Source organism: Amblyomma mixtum, chromosome 3 (assembly GCF_055824585.1).
Source record: "Amblyomma mixtum isolate Tamu chromosome 3, ASM5582458v1, whole genome shotgun sequence".
Lineage (NCBI taxonomy): Eukaryota > Metazoa > Arthropoda > Arachnida > Ixodida > Ixodidae > Amblyomma > Amblyomma mixtum.
Window position 1 is genome coordinate 347,690,190 of NC_143014.1, and position 19,423 is coordinate 347,709,612.

General features: G+C 47.8%; 2 protein-coding genes across 11 annotated transcripts in view; one reads left to right on the plus strand and one right to left on the minus strand.

Annotated features, from left to right (window-relative positions):
- Positions 1 to 3,118, plus strand: part of LOC149356280 (lysyl oxidase homolog 2-like) — a 51,537-nt gene extending 48,419 nt beyond the window's left edge. Inside the window, exon 9 of the mRNA XM_089584162.1 lies at positions 1,673 to 3,118. Coding sequence (XP_089440288.1) covers positions 1,673 to 1,795 — 123 coding nt within the window. The 3' untranslated portion in view covers positions 1,796 to 3,118. The remainder of the gene's footprint in view (positions 1 to 1,672) is intronic.
- Positions 3,119 to 5,956: 2,838 nt separating this feature from the next.
- LOC149356282 (uncharacterized) overlaps positions 5,957 to 19,423 on the minus strand; it is a 104,546-nt gene continuing 91,079 nt past the window's right edge. For 4 of the 10 annotated variants that reach the window (XM_089584156.1, XM_089584155.1, XM_089584152.1 and 1 more), the window contains one exon: positions 5,957 to 15,518. In XM_089584156.1, coding sequence (XP_089440282.1) covers positions 15,317 to 15,518 — 202 coding nt within the window. In that variant the 3' untranslated portion in view covers positions 5,957 to 15,316. The remainder of the gene's footprint in view (positions 15,519 to 19,423) is intronic. The other 6 variants (XM_089584158.1, XM_089584154.1, XM_089584161.1 and 3 more) reach the window with 5 other exon arrangements.

The window sequence follows — 19,423 nt, forward strand, 5'->3', positions numbered from 1 at the left end:
GAAGAGAAATTGTGAAGCAGGTATTGACTCATTGATAATGCTTGCTCTAGAGAGCAGCTGTATAAAGACGTCAACGCACAGGCACCAGCGCCTTACCGCTAGCAAAGTAGCAGCGAAAAGATTTCAGTTCATTTGCTCTCCAGCACACCGTCCCAGCACTCTAGACACGTGTGAACGACTCTGTATACGCAAGCTCACCGCGTAGGACCAACTAAAAGCAAGCGTTTTGAGCATACCGGAGACCTACTAATGAAGACTTATACCGGTTAACTGGACGCTTCCCTTTGACATGGGTACGGCCAGGCGGCGTCCGGTAAACAGGCATATGTCTACGCTAGTACGTCTCCGGTATGCTAAATCTATCAATAGGCAGATTTAGCCTACCGGAGACGTAATAGCGGGTACGTGTACTGGTTTTACGTACGGGTGCTGCGCATGGGCAGTGGCAAGCGCGTGGCTGAGTAGGGCCACTGCGCGTGCACAACAGGCGTATACGTAAACCCAGTATACGTACCCGCTATTACGTCTCCGGTTTGCTAAATCTCTCTCGAGACGTATACTCAAATGACTAGGCCGTCGCTGCGGTCAGCGTTATAGCAGTTGTGGCAGTTGAGCTTGTTGTTTAATCTCTAAACGTACAATAATATCATCGACTTTCACGAGTGACGTTTTCAGAGGCAGCACAAGTTCAGTCCATATACTTGCCTGTCCACTTCATCACGCAAGTAAAACCGCGAGCGTGGGGAATTCTATGGCACGATAGCAACTCTTGCACGCTCGCAGCATAAACATATGTAGAGATGACTTCGCTGAAGCTCATTAATTAATTAATCGAGTAATAATTAATTCGCGGGATGAGGTAGATGGGATTAAACATCTCAAAGCTGTACGTTGGCTATGAAGAAGGCCTTATTGAATGGCTTTGTATAGAGCTCTTTAACGTGCTCTGACATAACACAAACGAGTGTTTTTGCATTTCGCTTACATCGAAATCCGGCCGCCGCTTCATTCGATCCCAGGAACTTACGTTCAGTAGCCGAACGCCCGAGCCACTGATAGAGCGCGATGGGTCGGTCGGTCGGTCGGTCGGTTATACTTCCCCACTTACGATCGATGTTTAGGGTGAGCCACAATATCCAACAAAATAGAAATATGACCACGCCCACAAATTCTTTCATTGTACTCCGACTGAGATAAAATACGGACTAAAAACAGTAGAAAATGTGTTCCCTGCGAAAATCCTTTCCCTCAATACTACAGCAGCCCCAATAACCCCGACAGATTTTTAATGCTGATATTCCATTAACAATGCTTTGACGTTCCAGGTTTTTTTATCGGTGTAGTAAAAAAAATCATTTTTTGGCTATTGTGCTAAACCGCTGAGATTCACTGTCTCGTCATTTGAGATTTTTGTTGGGACATATCAGAACAGTGCTAAACTTCCTTTCGATTTCCAGTCAGCAATGGAGGAGAAAACTGGTCTCACAGGAGGCCATTCGATACACTTTCCAGAAGCCTTTGGTAACTTTGGATTTGAGCGAAAACTCATCATACTAAATGAGTGCTCAAGACTGCCTCGAAGGCCACTTTCGTATGTAACGAATAGAGAACGCTAATCCACTATGTGGTTGCTTACAAGGCGCCAACCAAGTTTTCTTTTGCCATGACGCAGGTGTCCATCAACCCAGATTTCAAGCTGGCTGAGATAAGCTACGATAACAACGCGGCAGTCTGCGACCTGATCTACACGCAGACGTACGCAGCGGTCACAAACTGCACTCTAGGAAGGCCCTGACGTCGTGGGCGAATGAGATGGTGCCTCGCACAAGAGACTTATCGCGGAAACTCAGCCTACAAGCACCGTCGACAGCAGAGTGCTGGATGTGCTTGTACCAACTCTGCCCGTTTGTCGTACGCTGCGGTAACGGTCATCTTTCTGGCCACGGCCTATGGGTCACAGCAACCTTCGCGAAAAGCGCACAGGGAACGGTGACTTCCACTCGTCAAGATCATTTTTGTCGTTAAGAAAGCCGCGCCGTCAGCTACAGTCATATCACGCGACATCATTTTAAGTAAGTCAGCAAAGTCCCACATCACGCACTCACCAGCCATCTCAAGCGCAACCAGCGGCTCTCCACGCTTGTAGGAATGAACGCTACACACAGGATAATTCAATCGGAATGTGCAAGGAGCTTTCTAGGGGCTTAGAGTTGCCCTATGGCTAGTGGCAGAACACCTCACTTCAGGACCGCGGATAACAGTTTCTAAAGTGCTCTTTTTTTTTTCACCAGGCCTAGGTCACATATCGTTTTTGGGCTTTATATTGTGAACCAAAATATATACGTTGTAAGGTTATGTTAACCTCCCCAGTTAGCTTGCATGCTGTTTCTTAACAAGTCAAGCAGACATAAGCCGCGTATTATACCAGCAGTACATGAGGTGCTTCGTACGAATGGGCTCCCGTCTTTATAATGAGTCAATACCTCTTCACGTTGCCGTATTCCATGGGCCGAACGGGTGTCACGGAGTCAACGTTACGAGAGCGTTGTGACTCTGAGGGAACTGAGCATATTTATTTCCTGTTATCAAGCCTGTGCATGCGGATCTAACAATGTGCGGCAATGCACTGCTAAATAATACGGCGCTGTGAACTACTTCGACTGGCGAAGGTATAGCTGTAGGACAGTACTCAAACCGGGCATGTTGCCTTGTCAGTCACAACGAGCCCATTGCACACGCGACCGAAACTGCCAACAGCCAGACATCTGTAGCGATCTGGGTCATCTAAAGTTGAAAGAAATCTGGAGGGCAGGTCTCTCAGTCGGCAAAAGCCTATACACCAGTAGTATCATACGGGTCCCACAGCGTATGCCAAAGTCTGCTTCTGTTCCTCGAACAGTGAACCGTCTAACGCTTACAACCATTGTCCTAGGTAGGGCTGCGCGACAGTGAAGCCTCACAAAGCCGAAAGCCGTTGCTGACGACGACGGTCAGTGGACGCATTTATCTCACATTTTTTACTCCTGGAAAACCTGCTTCCGCACATTCCCGCCTGCCATTCAAAGTACTGCCGACCTATCGAGAGGAAGATGTAATAAAGATGGAGTTGCGTGCGTAATTTACTGTCCTCACTTTCTTGTGTACATCCTCGTTAAGAAATGCCCACATTTTCATCCTCAAGTATCCGCGCAGGACGTAGACAGGAGCACAAGACGAGAAGGCGACACAACGAGCGCTGCTGACACAACAAGGCAGCTGACATCGTCAGACTATGAGAACAATGCGTCTGCACACCGTCCCTACTGCTAACAAAAAAAGAACTGCAGTTGTTCAAAGGTCCAATGATTTTCATGAGTGTGCAGAAGAAGTGCGTGCGCCGCATGGCGCGCAAGTCACGTGTCTGTGGCATATGTGGCGACTTTATGCAAGGGTATAGAAGTGGTGTGTGTCTCAAAATTAACGTTGTTGAAAGTCAGCGCTCGTTGTGTCGATCGACTTCTCGTCCCGTGCTCCCGTCTACGTTCTGTGCTGCTACTTGAGGATGGAAAACCAACAAGCCAAATCTGCTGTTCTGGCCCACATTTTGACCCCCTAACGGACACATTTTTATTCAAAACTGGCACCAAAATGGTCATTTAGTACCTGTGCTGCCATCTTTCGCTAAACCAAAGAATGCTTTCGATTCGACGAATCGTATTCGCTTTAAACTGGATACAGATTGCCAGAAAGCCCACGATAAGCTGTACTCGTCACCAGCCAGAAATGACGGTCTGTTTATAATGAGCCTGGCTGGTCCAAGTGCGCTGAGGGGCAGGACATTTGTCTTTCAGAACGCTTGACAAAAAGGGCACCAGTTCTGCAGCTCAAGTGATGTTGAAAGTCCGAAAGCATTCGCTGCGTTCCTAGGAAGTAAACATTTGAAGAACTCTGCAGCAATAAGGGCGCTCTCTCCAGCCTACTTACAAGTTCGTGGCTCTGTCTAAACCAGAATCCTGCTTCCAACGGCCGAACCGCGGAGAAATAGCTCGCAAGTTTCACGGGCTTCCCCACAAAATCGTTTGTAATTTTTATTTGAGTGCGTATGCCGCCGCGTATGACTTACTTAAGATATTCGCCACAAGGCGCTGTTGCATTTTTTTCAAAGCAGAGAAATACCTAGCGCCGAGCATGGAGAAACGTTATATATAAAGAACTTTTAGACCCAAGGCTGCAAAATCCTTTGTGCATGTTCATGGGAACGGCCAAAATTGGGAAATACATTTTGCTTTACGCTGACAAGCTGTGTCGAGATAGCTTCTTTGTCTCCGTAACACACCCGCCATATTTAAAAAAAATTTAGGGGGGCACTTTGTTGACCTAAAGTGTGGTGAGGCGAATGCCTTTAGTGCGGTGTTGCTGCTTGTGTCACTGATGTGTGGTTAAGATGTTAAGCTTTGCCTCTGAGAGTGGAACGCGACAGCGTCTAGCAACGCTGCCAGGAGAGAGAGAGAGACTCTTTAATGAAATACAAAGAATTTAGCCGGCGTTTAAAAATCGCTGGCATACTACTCTGCGTAGGGGGGGGGGGAGGATTTGGGAGATAAAGACAGAAGGAGAGCAGTGTGGAAGAGGTAAAAAAAAAACTAAAATAAAATGCGGCCATGAAATGGGTACTAAGGATGTAACGGCGAGTATTGATGTAACCTATGGAATGATGGAGTGCATAGTCCGACAAATGGGCTGACGAAGTTCACTGCATGAAGAATGCACGAAGGTAACGTGCAAGTGAATTTAAAGCTTATCGAGATGTCCAATGTCTTTTAAATATGTAAATAGAAAGTTCATTGCGAGTCTCTGTTGCCTAAGGCAGGCTAAGGGACCTAAAACTTTGTCCATTGTTAGGGGCACTGGGCAGAGCTTCTGCATGCAACGTTCATAGTACGCACGCTCGTTAGCATACGCAGGGCACTCAAGCAGGATATGTTCCACAGTTTCTATCGAGGCACAGTTGTCACAATGCGGACTGTTCATTTGTCCAAAACGGTATCGCAAGCCGTTTGTATATGCAGCATTCAGACGAAGTAGGTGATAAAGGGAGCCCACAGAACGCCATCGCCCGTTCGGCTCTACGCCTTGTTCGTCGGTAAACTGGTTTCTGAGGAAAGGATATGTATCTGTCTCGCATATCTCGGTGGAGACCTGAACCTTACCGTAAGGGAAGGAAGGAAGATGGGAGGGAACGAAGACACCGTATTCACTAGACACCCTTTGTTCATTCCAAACCATCGAGCTGGCATGGCGGGGTGGTAGCGTGCTCGTCTCGCACGCCGGAGACCCTGGTTCGATTCCCCAACTCGACCAATTTCCTACTCGGTTTTATTTATTTATCTGGTCTGACTAGAAATTAGGCTAATTCGTTAATTACCTAATTACCTAAACTCAGTCCCACTTATAGCATCGCTATACCATCCCTTTCATTGGTTGCATGGTTACAAGCAAAAGTACAATTGACCTCGTTTGAAATTCGCGCACTGTGACGTCACGACCATTTCGGCCAACTGAAAATTGTGACAATTCTGTCGACAACTCCTGCTTACAACGATGAGGCATTAAAGGCTTCCGCTTTAAAATACGAAGCTTAGCCGCGCACAGCTGTTGCACATTTGTGCGACCCGCTTGTAAACGGTAACTGAGATCGCCTCTGAAGTCTTTAAATGACACAGCGATATGTGCAGCTCTCAACACCCGTTCTGCGTGGTCTTATGAAAACGCGTGACCGCTGAGAAGCGCATATTTTGGTCAGATTGGCGACGCAGCGATACTACCAGGGCTCGAGTCCCTTCTGCAAATTCGCTCCTCTTTCAGATTCTAGAGGTTGGCAGACTGCAATCTTAAGGGCAAAAACACTGCGCAGCGACTGCATTCCTATAAAATGGGGGCTTAATACCATCTTATAAGCTCCGCGCAGAATGCCAGCGAGAGTGTCATGCAGGGCTTGCGTAGGAGTCGCACCGATCTTTCATCTTGCAGCTGATGTTCGGACGTGTGTAGTGTGTTTGTTCATTGGAGTCGTAGCATGTTGCGATCGACCATTTATTGCAGAGTTGTACGTAACGCATTACAAGTAAACAATTTATATTGTCCGGTCATTTTATAATGAATTTTTTTTTTCAAATGGTAAGGCTCCTGGTAATTCAATTGCATTTTCTGTAACTGATTACTGGTCAGTAACTTTTTCCCAAATACAAGTTGTAACCGACGGTACAGCTTCGAGGTCCTTAGCCTGACGGCCTCAGCTAAAGATCCTCAGCCTGAGATCCTTACCCTTACCGTCGCCAGATGGAACGTCACCACTAGTGGGTTACTGAATGTTTTCGCGAGCCTCGGGACGTGGTAATGGAAAGTTCTGTTTCTTTACCAATCATACCACGCAGTTTCCTTAGGTATATGTTCAGCGGGGTTGAAGTCAGCTGCTTTCGCTGTAGCTTCTGCCGCTTTGATTGAAAGGTCTGCAGACTACTTCGGCTGCCCTGCTGCTGTGCTTCAATGCATGAGGATTTAAGTAGCATTCATGTGCTGTTTATCATACGTAGGAACCCATTACAAGTGCAGCCGCCGCGGTGGCTCAGTGGTTATGGTGCTGGGCTGCTAACCCGAAAGACGCGGGTTCGATACGGCCGCGGGAGTCAAATTTCGATGGAGGCGAAATTCTAGAGGCTCGTGCACTGTGCGATGTCAGTGCACGTTAAAGAACCCCAGGTGGTCGAAATTTCCGAAGACCTTCACTACCGCGTCTCTCATAGAAAGTGTCGCTTTGGGACGTTAAACATCCATAAGCCATAAACAAAAAAAAGTGCAACAGAGCTCACGTGTGATTGCAATGTTTCCTACATATTTGATTTTAACAAGACCTGTAGAAAATACAGCAGGTCATTTACTTCACATTTCTAGCAACTTCAAAAACACCCGGAATGCGTTACACGTATGGCAAAGATGCGTGCCAAGTAAAGAGGCAATGCGTAGAGCTTTCGTCGTCTCACGTCGCACTGTCTACCATTGAATGGGCTGAACAGGGCAGAGTTGAGATAAAAAATAAAAATTCTTTTGCAATTTCATCACGGTGCAGAAGTGCCCTCGATCGCCGTTTGCAAGCGGCGCTTCGATGGCAACGCTTTTAGGAGATCCCATAGCAGCTGCTTCGCTTGACAATCAAATGTGCCAGCTTTACCGTGAGCTGCATCAAGAAGCACGAATAGCTCGATAGCAAGCTGCAGCAGACTACAGCAGCGCAATCAGACACTGCCCCCTCAAAACCGTTGCAAAAAAAAAAAGATGCTAACGTTATGCATCCCGTCGCATATTGACGTCACATTTATTTTGGTGTTAGTTGCAAACTCTGTCGCCAGAAACTTCGTTAAAACATTAAGTTGGGTTTGATTCCTTCTGTCGCCAGGTAACGCTAATGTGCAGAATGGGTTTGTGCCCATAGTATATTTTAAATGCGCGCAGGCTATGTGCACGCTTTGCGCACGAAAACTGGAAGTAGCTGCGGTCACCGTAGGATGCCCATAGAACCCCCAAGTGGAGATCAGTGCATAGAACTGCTCTCTTTATATATCGACTCTATCGAGGCCGCCGCACCCGGCATCGAATTACCCACGACCTAGGAATCGGCAGCCGAACGCATCCGTTATCATTTCATGGTAATGAATACTGCAAATTCCATTCCGCAATTGTGGGCATAACCAACGCCTTCTTAAACAGCAATCGCAGCATGTTGAATTGGAACACTCACTAGGAGAGTTGTTGGCAAGAATAAAATACTGCACAATGCAGTCGAGCAAACTTCAAACGATATGTATAAAAAAATTCGCGCTTTCCTACCGGTGTTTAAACAAAGCTGCATGGTCGCTTTAAAGCTATGGCACACTGCCAGCGCTAATGATGACGCTTGATTTTACTAGGGCCCAAACTTATTGGCAGCCTTCGTAAATAAGCAGGTTATAGAGGACGCTAAATATGTGAGGCTGACTTGTACTCATTTAACGAAAGCTCAAATACATGCTAACGCACTGTTTTAAAACATGCAATGTTATACATTGGCATGTATAACACTGACTGTTAGTGCTTTGTGATTTGAAAACCATAGGTGTGATTCACCAGCCGACGGTTCAATCAGGCGCATTAGCGGCTTAGCCGCAGTAAGGTTGATGCTTTCACCACACAAGAGAAATGGGAGGTGACTTACTTTTGTGAAAACGAGGTTCACATTTCAGCGCATCGCTGGTAATAAACGACGCCGCGGGCAAACTGCCAGCAACAATGTGCAGCGCCGATGATCGTGAAACAAAGAGCACATAGAAATGTCAGTGCGTGAATTCAGTTTGCGCGCATAGCAAGCAACCGCTAGCGACTGCAACGCCAAATGGCCAAATCAGATACTAAATATTTGAAATTAAAAACAAACAAAGCAACATCATAAAAACAGTCAATAAACTGCATCTCATACTTTTACATAAAACTCAGTACTTAGAGCAGACAACGGCATGTAAAGAGGTGATCGTTTGACATACATGAGGGAAGCTAACAGTCACAGAAACCAAGGAGCGTAGGGGATGTGGTTTTTTTTTAAGTTGGGGTTTTCATCAGTGGTTGTTAATAAAAGCAGAAGAAAATAAAGCACATGCCGCCGGACGGATGCGATCTCACGACCTCCGAATTTCACGTCCGTTGCTCTAACAACTACGCTAAGGCGACGGCTGTCCAGTCTTCTGCTTTCGAGGGTATTTATGTGTAGTTAATCGAATCTGGAGAGTGTTCACCAGCGTCACCCTCGTCTATAGTGGCGGACATAGTACGTCCTGCATTACCGCGAGCGCCACGTAGGAACGTGGCCGCACCGGGAGGGTAGAAGCTGTGCGAGAACCCTCTTATGTTACCTATGGCATCAAGACTGCCAGATTCGAGGCCCTCGGTGAGCTATTCAGGAGACAAGGGAATTGAAAGAGGTGCTCACTATGGCATACATGGCGGAAGCCAACAGTCACCGAAATCAAGGAGCATAGTGGATGTGTTTTTTTTTTAGAGGGATAGTTCTACTCCTATCATGACCTGCCCCGGGCGAGTTTCAGCCTATGACCTCTGGCTCTGCAATTTGACCTCTAAAGAGCCACACGTGCCTCTAGACACGTACGCCGCGCGTGCCAGCTGCTGCGGAGAGGGGGAGTGGAGACGGCAGTCACGTACGCCGCGCGCGCAGAGGGGAGGGGGTGGATAGAAGCATCCTAGTAAAGCCCCTCGATAATTTGAAAGTAGCGACACTCTCCTCCACTCCGGCGTTTTCCTCCTCGAATATCCTCGCCCGCCGGCTGCGCGCGCTGCACACGGCACGCTTTTTTGGCCATCGCTCGCTCGCCGTCCGGGCAGTTGGCTGGCACATGCGCGCGCTCTTAAGTTCGCGCTTTTTCCACGCTCTGTTATTGAATAAAAACACGACAAAGACATGCGACACGCGTGACTACAACGATCCACATAAATTAGCGTCTCGTTCGCGCCATGAAAGTGCCAATTACGAGCGCTTGCGGCACGAACAAAACCACTTGCTGCATACATCTCACATTCTTTTTGACTTTTCAATACCGTCTGTCTCAACAAGGCATAGTATATGATGCATAATATTTGCAATATATTTGAACATTCCGGAATATTTTCAGCATACCAATGTTTAGTTAAATGTCGATTCACTTCAAACTAATTATTGCGGAAGTACAGCTTATGAAGTTACTGGGACGTTATGCACGTTACATTATGCACCCGTTGGGTGCAGTCCTCAAAACAAAACACAGAAAACAAAACATGATTAGGGAAATGAAACAGCTCAGATGTAGGCCTATAGTTTTTGAGCGGATGATGTTTTCAACAAAAGGCTACGCGACCATGCTCAACTAAAGCAAATTATCACAAACTGTAGCAATGAACATACAAAAATGGCATGCATTGGATATTACCAATACTTGAGTACATTCAGGCAAGAATGGAAGCACTGAAGTGATTAAAAAATGAATTATTTATGTGAATGCAATATGAGGTCTTTTCCGAAAATGTGGCAGTGATAATCTCACCTGGTAGAAGCGTAACGGTTCAGCAAAACAACAAATAAGCGTAGATCGTTAGACAAGTTGCATTCATAAAAAAAATTTAAGTTAAATCTCGCTCGGGACATGCGCCGCATTACTGCGATGTGCACCATTACCAGAGGTTCGAAAAATAATTTACCGCACCGCGGATACCGCTGCACGCATACTAACACTTTTGCTTCCACACTTGCTAACACATACACACACATTGTATGCATCAGCCGCCGCTATTATAGCACGTTGAGCGGAACCATGAAGTGACAACAATAACACGCATAACGACGCAAAATGATCAGTGAATTAAGTGAGGTTGTTGGCTTTGTGATGCGCATGCATGCAGTTTCAGTATACACAGTCGCTTGGAAGAAATGCACAGTTGCTCGCAGAGGTGGGCAGTCTTCGTCGGGGTAAAGTTCTTGCGGCCGATGTTGTGCAGCCGCTTTTTTCTTCTAATGCTGTGTTTCTTGCCGCTCGGAATCGCGAAAAGAACAAAGGCTTTTTCACGCCGGCTTGTGCACTGAAATGCGCAGCAACTCGGCATAGTGCTGCACTAAAAAGAGCGCGAATAACGCGAAGTGCAAGCGCGCAATGCCAGGGTCTCGGTCGTAGCAGCGGCGGCTGGCTAAAAAATGGCGTTGACGAAAAATGAAAACACAAAAAGAGCGAACTTTCCGCGCGCTTTTCCCGGAGACCGCCCGCAGAGCCAATCACCGTTGAGAAAGGCGCCGATGGGAGAGGTGAGAGAGGAGGATCGGCGAGGGTGCGCGGCGCAGCGGCATAGTTCACAGAAAGACGCTACTTTCAAATTATCGAGGGGCTTTACATCCCAGCAGGTGCGCGCGCCGCCGCGGAAAAGAGAAGGCTGACGAAACGGACCTGCAGACTAGCAGACTACTATGCTCAGCCGTATATTACCCACGGGAATAATTTTATCAAACCAAACTACAGAAGGGCAAGTGGCACGTCATGTGTCTTCGATTTTTACCTCGTGGAACCACGGGAAAAATGGCGTTCAGTTTCGGCCCAAATCACCCCGATCATCCTGCTCTCTCATACCACAGGCGTAGTGCGCACGCGAACTTTGCAATACGTAGACAAAATCAAGCAGTGCGTGAACATCAATAGAGATGCTTGGTTATAAGCAGCCGCACGCGGCGCAAACGATGCGAGGCGTGAACCAGCATAGACCAGTTAAGCAGCAAACTGACCACGTGACCAATCGCAGGCAATGGGCGTCGCGGCGGCAAAAAGAAAACCAAGAAAACAAATGCGGTATTGTCACCACCCGAGAGATAGCGCTCGCGTCTCTGAGATTAAAACGGCGACAGAACGAGCCGTCTCTCCGGAGCAAGTTTTCGAATTGACCCTATCTAAAAAACGTTTAGCAGCACGCATGAAGAAAGCGCGCAAGCGGATCGCGCCAACTGGGCGAAGGCGGCGACCTGCGCCTGACCTCCAGAGCCGAGCCGGAACGAAGAGGCGTCTGCAACAGGAAACCAATTTCATCATTCGCGTAATACCGTCAGCTTTGAGGATCCTCGTGCTGCCCAAGTTCAGCTTTACGAGTGGTGGGCTAGCTGTACGCGATGTGGACCGTGATTTCGGACTGCGTACGTAAGACAAAACGCGGTCTTTGCACTGGTGCGCCTGCTCTTCAAAAAGTCAAGTGCAAACACAGTAGTAATTGAGAGCCAACTAATAGTTTATATGGCTTACTTGCAAGTTTCACTCAGTGGCTGGAATAAAAAAATGTGAAGATTGAAAACGCTTGTCGTGATCTGCATCATCCTTAGTCCACGGCGGCAACTTTATGCCAGTTGCCTGAACTTATAGGCGTGTCTTCTGAATGTGATACTGAGTTAGACGTTTTAGAAACCTGTCTGAAGAAACGTCTTACCGCAGATGTCTTTGAGAAGTTTCTGCAAAACTTCTCGCCGACGTCCGTGAGACGTTTCAATCTCGTGCAAGACGCGTATAGATAATTACTTCGAGCTGTTTCAGGACGTTTATAAGACGTTTGTGTTTTGTGGGGAGGAAGCTGACGAGACCGCCATAGCTACTGCTCTGATATACACAGATGCCAGTTATATCATTAGTGAATCAAAAAGGATTCACCCCTCTGCACGCACGTGACCCCCCGCCCCCGACGAGCTGAGTTCATCTGGGTGACTGCCCACTCGGGAAATCCTGGCAACGAGGCCGCCAACTCCGTACCCCGGGGGTCTAGAAGCCAGGCACAGGCGGACATAGTGGGGGATTTCTCGAAGGAGCGTATGTCCTTGTTTGCTGAGCTCACCACAAACTCCCGCGCTGAGCGCATCTACCCGTCACCCCACCCATCCCTCACTACCAGATAGCAGTCAATCTGGTGTCACCTGCAGACGCGAACGCTGCCTGCACCAGCCCATCTTCCTAAATTTAAGGCCACCCACCCACATTCTTCTATCCTGCCCGGCGTACCCTGCCCCCGCTGGGCCAGTGCCCCTCCGAACCTGGGGGACCTGACTGCGGTCAGCGGACCTAGCCAGACAAAAGATCGCCGTCAGCAGGACCGCATATATCATGGACCAACGCCACATGAACATTTAGAGTGAGAGGGGTCGTGCGGAGACCTAGGGGGACTGCGTGCCTCGAATTCTCTCAGAAAATAAAGTTTTACTACTACTACTTTAAGGGGGCGCTCGTTTTTTTCTCTCTCACGGCGCCGTTGAGGCGTTCACCGGCAAAGTGTGCCAGCTATGCGTCTTTCCTTTCCAGCGGGAGGTCTAGACTGCGAGTAAGGTTGGACTGGCTGATCGGGTTCGAAACCGGCCGCGGGGTCCGCGTTTCAATGGAGGCGAAACGAAAAAGGTGGCCGTGTGCTATGCGACGTCTGCAGCTAGCCGCTGAAATTATCCCGGAGCCATCCACTATGGCACCTCTTCCTCTCTACTTGAACCTCCCTCGCTTCCCTTACGGCGTGGTTGAGGTCTTCACCGAGTAGCGAGACGGTTACTGCGCCATTTCCTTTCCTCAAAGACTACTATCGATGTTGTAAAACCTCGATCTACAACTACTTTAAAGTAAAATGTGTGCAAGCTGGGTTACAGCATTAATATAAGGTATCAGAAACGCTTACATTTAATGCGACTTTTGATTCCACATGAACCCTTTCATGCAAGTAAACTACGTTCGTCCACAAAATTTATCAGTGAAACTGTGCACCACTGCGCGTTATAGAATATGCCTGTCGGCAGCTTTCAGCCATGTAGCTGCCGCAGTCAGCGGTCTGTCCAGTTTTTCATATTTCTATATATAGTGCTTACCGAAACACACTAGCCAAAGCTCGCATTCAGCTATGTGTATTTTGAAAAAGTTTTCGCAAAGAAGCAATTCCTTCCAAACCATGACTTGCACAGGACTGAGACAATGTCTGCGCGGTCTGCGTGTGTTACACTAAACGTGCTAACGACGCAGCGCTGCGAGTGTATTCGTAACATGTACTCCCTGGGCACGCAACTGTCGCTTGACTGTTTCGCTGCGAGTTGTCGGCCAGAGCTAGGCTTGCTATAATAACTGGCAGTCTGCCCTGCTAGAGTGCAGAGGGAGAGGGAAATAACTTTACTGCCGTAGAATGTCGAGATTTAGGGCAGGTGGCACTGGTTTGGCTCCCAGGTGGGAGCGACTTCCTGAGCGTCAGCCCATAGGCGACGTCTACCCGACGGCCCTCCTACTGATAGGGATCTGTTGCCGCCTTGTCATAAAACCAATCCTCAAAAACATGCTACGTGGCCACGTAGCATGGCGCAAGTACTGGTTGGCACATACCTTGCTGACGAGCACGCAATATATACGTGGACGCGGCACGGCAAAATGCAACCATATACGTTGCTAGTCCAACCACGCCACAATCCACTCTCGTCACCACCGCCATAGGCCGCTCCCCCACCACGGCGGCAGAAACCGCCATTGCTGACTGAGGTACGCGGCAGGTTTTATCTGCCACCCCAATGCGCGCATCCATCGCGGCTGCACATCCCGACCATAAGATCAACCTATTCTGGGTACCCGCCCACGCGGGAAACTCGATCTGGAAACGAAGGGGTCGACCGACTAGCCCGAGGCCTAACCACCGGGCGCTCGGCCCCGCGGATCCAGACGCTTTTGCCGATGCTCCCCAGACCTTTGCTAGAGTGCAGCGTGCTCGGCTTCCTCGCTTTTGGGTTGTAACTCACTGTATGCGATCAACAGGCAAAACAATCAACTAAGATTGTGTTCCTGGGCCCCTTTAAAGATCCCCAGGTGGTCGAAATTATTCCGGAGACCTCCACGACGTCACTTCTGTCTCTCTTCTTACACGCCCACCTTCCTCCCTTCCCTTACAGCACGCTTCAGGTGTCCACCGAGATGTGCGAGTCAGATACACTGCTCCATTTCCTTTCTTCAAAAACCAATTTGCCAATGTTTACCTCAAAATTCCTATTTTTGAAAATTTTTGAAAATTTTCTGAAATATATACAATTTCTGTAAGGTTTCACTATAACAATCGATATATCCGCAGATCTCCCGTCGGCATGCTTGAATTTTGTTTACTATTAAAGTTTTTGCTATCGTCAAAAGCGGCCCGCATTGCTTCTCTATGGCATGCAGTCTAAACTGCTCGATGCGAGCGATGGAAACGCTGTATTTAGAAAGATTTTGCTACATATATCGGAAGAATGGACCATTACATTCAATATTTCTGCAGCAGTACCTAATTAGTTTTCCAATATTCAAAATGTTTTCCCAACAATGTTGAACATGTTCTTGTGAACTTAGTTTTGCTTTTTTTTCCCCTCAGGCCCCAGCTCCTTGGCAGCAGTGATGTCGATGCACCCACAGAAGGAGGTGTGCATGGGAAACTGTTCGTCGCAAGGGAAAAACAGGCAATGGTTCGACACAGACAATTTTCGTCATAAAAATTCCACGCTTTATTCGGAAACAAAACAATGTCACATTTAGAGTAGAATCTTAACTCAATACGGTAATTCTGTCAAAGCGCATCGCAGGGACCTGGCAAACGCGATAAGCACGCTGAAGACAACTGCAGTCAGCGCGCAAATGACCTTTGATTGTCACATCAGGAATAAAATAAAAGTAACAAAATTAAAATAAAAATCAAACGTCGAATAAAATAAGGCTAAAAGTTATAAGTACATGACATGATTATATAATTATTATTATTATTCTATAAGAAAATTCTCAGACACCCGTGCAATGAAAGAACTTGTTGCGGATTGCCTGGAAAGCTCTTCCGATGAGAAGGTTGATGAGACGAGACAGCACACAGTCCAGCGGACAGAGCGCTTTTGACAGCTGACTGAAGTGACGCATCGCCTTGAACCTCCCAGGGCTCTTCGCTGGTAAGCGGCTGGGGTCCTTTCCCTACATAAAACAAAGACATGTCATTGCTCTGTTTCGTTCGATATAGGCACTTAAGTAATGAGCCATGAGCCCATAACTTCAGTTGCAGTAGAAGGGTAGGCTGCCGCAAGAGACGTAGACACCAATGTAGCGGCGCTCCATAGTTCCCCTTCGGGAACCGCAAACAGTGACTCTCGTACAGTGGTCACTTGAACAGTAAGGAAAAATTCCTGTCCTTGACCGAAAACCCCGGACTAATCTTTATAACTGAACTCTTTAAATGCTGCTAGATAGCCTTTCGCGGTTTCAAAAACATTGGCGGGCGACATCACTGGTAAGCAACCTTGCACTGTCGTTTCTGGTGACATAGAAGGACCCCGTTCAGTCTCTGAATTAGGCAGATAAAGCGGCCCTGTTTGCATTCAGAGCTGGAATGCATCCCAATACCACTCTTATTCCGAACATGAAAAACACAACATTGTTCGTTACACCAAAAAAGCAGCGAGCTACGATATCCGCAACTGCATTGAGTCACTGCAGTAACTCTAAAACCGCAGAGCCAGTGGCACCATCTTTCGTCATAGTCGCTGTGACACATTTAATTTTATTTTGCAGACAATCCATTCCATTCCAGTGCTGACAAATGGAGGTAGGCTGGAAGAGGTTGGCGCAATTCATTTTCCAGTTATTCTCACTGCATCAGGCCTAAAGAAAACAAAATGTGTTTCCATTCTGTGCGCACATGAGAGCCAAATTTGAATACACGAAGTCGATGAAGACTTCCAGGTTGCAAGCAAGTGGGCCAGACGATTGCAACTTCTGGACCTGATGGTATCCCGAACTTGTTTTTGGTACACTACTCATTAGGGACCTGTCGCTACCTTGCTGTCATATTTCGAGAGTCTCTTGCTTCCTGTACACTTCCTTCATCCTGGAAAATGGCTCAAGTCGTCCCTTTATTCAGAAGCAGTGACAAGCAAACTATAAACAATTATAGACCAATCTCTTTAACCTCTCATGCACGTAAAATTTTAGAGCACATTATTTACAAACACATCATGGAATACCTCAAATCACATTTATTAACAAATGTACAGCGCTGCTTCAGATGCGGTTTCAGCACTTTGACAAAACTTAATGAATTTACTCACGACATTTGCAGTAACCTTGATGCAGGCAATCAGATAGACGCAATATTCATTGATTTTTCGAAAGCATTCGATACAGTGATTCACTCGAAACTTACCGTATTTACTCGCGTAATGAACGCACTTTTTTTCCCGAAAAACCGAAGCAGAATTGGGGGGTGCGTTTATTATGTGGGGTAAATTTTACAAAAACTTTTTCAGGATGAGCAAAAAATGTGGTAATGCAAAAAAATGCATTGACAGCTTACCTTTCGCAGTTAATTAAGCGTGCACTATATGCAAACAGCTTTTTTATTATTACAATTCACTCTTCATCAGAATCGCAAGACCCGTCGTCATCCAGATCGCTGGCCACTTCCACATCGTTCTCCCACAACTGGTCATCCTTGCTGCCATCTAGCGCGTTTGTGATTCCAGTCTTTTTAAAGCTTTTTGAAATCAGGTCAGCTGGTAGCAAGCGCCACGCATCCAATATCCAGGAGCATACCAGCTCGACGGATGGCCTCTTATTCTTGCCAGTCGGCGTCAGGGCGTGCCCTCCCTGGGCCATCCAATCAGTGTACAAGCGGCGAACACTGTCTTTAAATGGCTTATTGACGCTAACATCAAGGGGCTGCAGCACCGAAGTGAGTCCACCCGGAATGATGGCGATCTCCGTGCGCAACTCCTTTAGCTCCCGGCGTACGTTCTCACCCAGGTGGCCGCAAAAACTGTCGAGCACGAGGAGAGACAGCAGAAGCAGGGCACCAGGTCGCCGTCCCCAGACAGTCCGGACCCAATCAGCCATTAGGTCGGCCGACATCCATCCTTTCTCGTGGACTCGTATGTGTATGCCGGCTGGGAACTTGGCTTTCGGCAAAGTTTTTCTTCTAAAGATAGCATAGGATGGCAACTTCCTGCCGTCTGCCGTAATAGCCAGCATTACTGTGAAACGCTGCTTCTCGGCGCCTGTATTTTGACAAGCACGCTGCGGGCTCCTCTTTCATTCACCGTCCGGCTCATCGGCATGTCGAAATTGATGGGTGTCTGGTCGGCGTTTCCAATTTGCGAGACGAGAAATTGTCGGTCCCGCCGCAGGCCTATCACAAACTTGTGGAAGTCCACTACCTTCTCTTCATAGCAAGGAGGCAGTCGCTGGCAAAGTGATGTGCGCCTCCTCAAGCAGTCCGTTACGCCGCATGAAGCGTGTCGTCCAACCATTGCTCGCTTGGAAAGAGTTGGTCGCGATGCCCTGCTTCCTGGCTGTGGCTCGTGCGTGCATCCTGATCATTTCGTGCGAAACGACACAGCCTTCCTTTCGATGCCCTGCTTCCTTTCGACATACTCTAGGACCTGCTCTTCCACGCCTGGAAACTGTCCCGTCTTCGGCCCCCTGAAGGCACGCTGCTCGCGGTTCGTAGCGCACAGCTTGTCGTGCTGCTTCCACCAGTAACGCACGCGTACTTCGTCGATTCCGAAATGCCTACCGGCTGCACGATTCCCGTGCTGAACTGCGTATTCCACAGCCTGTAACTTGAAGCCGGCCGTGTAGCTTACATTGCGGTCCATCGCCCACGGCAAAACACAATACACAAAACACACAAGGCACAGGAACACGAGCAAGTCGGAGCAACTGACAACGCTGTCGCGAAGCGGCGAGGGCTCTAAGAAAGAAGGGCTACAACTGCGCCTCTGTCTAGCGTCGTCATGCATTGTTTTGATTGGCCGTCTCCGCGCGCCCCCTTCGCCGTGCTGTCGCGACGGTTGCCGCTGGCTCCGGAGGGAGGGACGGGAGAAGGGGGGTATACAGTGCTAGGGCGAGGAGGCGCAGCGCGGCTGCTGCTTCTGTTGCCATGACAACAGGCGGCTCGAGTGAACTGGGGAAGCCGTTCGCGGGACTGCAAGGGACGAAAGTTGGGGGTGCGTTTATTACGCGGGAGAAAAAAAAATGTGAATTTTGAGGACTAAAGTTGGGGGTGTGTTCATTATGCGAGTGCGTTCATCACGCAAGTAAATATGGTATGTATAAACTTGATATGATCCTCAACAACCCTCGCCTCTCAATTGGATTTCAAGTTTTCTTTCTAACCATTCTCAATTTGTGTCCTTCAACAGAACTAATTCTAGGGTAGCAGTCGTGCATTCAGGAGTTCCACAGGGCTCTGTATTGGGCCCATTGCTTTTCTTGAGTTTTATAAATGACTTACCTACCTACGTTTGTATGCTGATGACTGCGTGTTATATCAGAAATCTTCCTGCCTTGATGATCACTTCCAACTTCAGAAATCATTCTCAGAATTTAGCTCTTGGTGTGCTACATGGCAAATGACTATTAACATCCGCAAAACCGTTATGACTTTCACTGATAGAACGGCACCTTCCGCGTTTACTTACAAATTTAGAAATACCCCCATCCAGAGTGTGAGTCAATACAAATACCTTGCTCATATTTTCACACCCAATATGTTATGGTCCAAACACATAGATTTCATAACCTCAAAGGCACTTAAAAAGTTAGGATACCTCTGTCGCACAATAAAAGCTGCTCCTAGAGATACGAAACTGCCAATGTATAAACCACTAATCCATCCGCTACTTGAATACGCCCCCCTGTCTGGAATTCGCACAAACAACGCGAAATTAACCAAATTGAGGCAGCGCAGAAGAAAGCCGTTCGCTTCATATGCCACAGGTTTGCTAGAGATTTTTCGCCTTCCACAGCACTTTCATCACTGGACCTGTAACCACTCTCATCTCGACGAAGGATTGATTGATTGATTGATTTCTGGGGTTTAACGT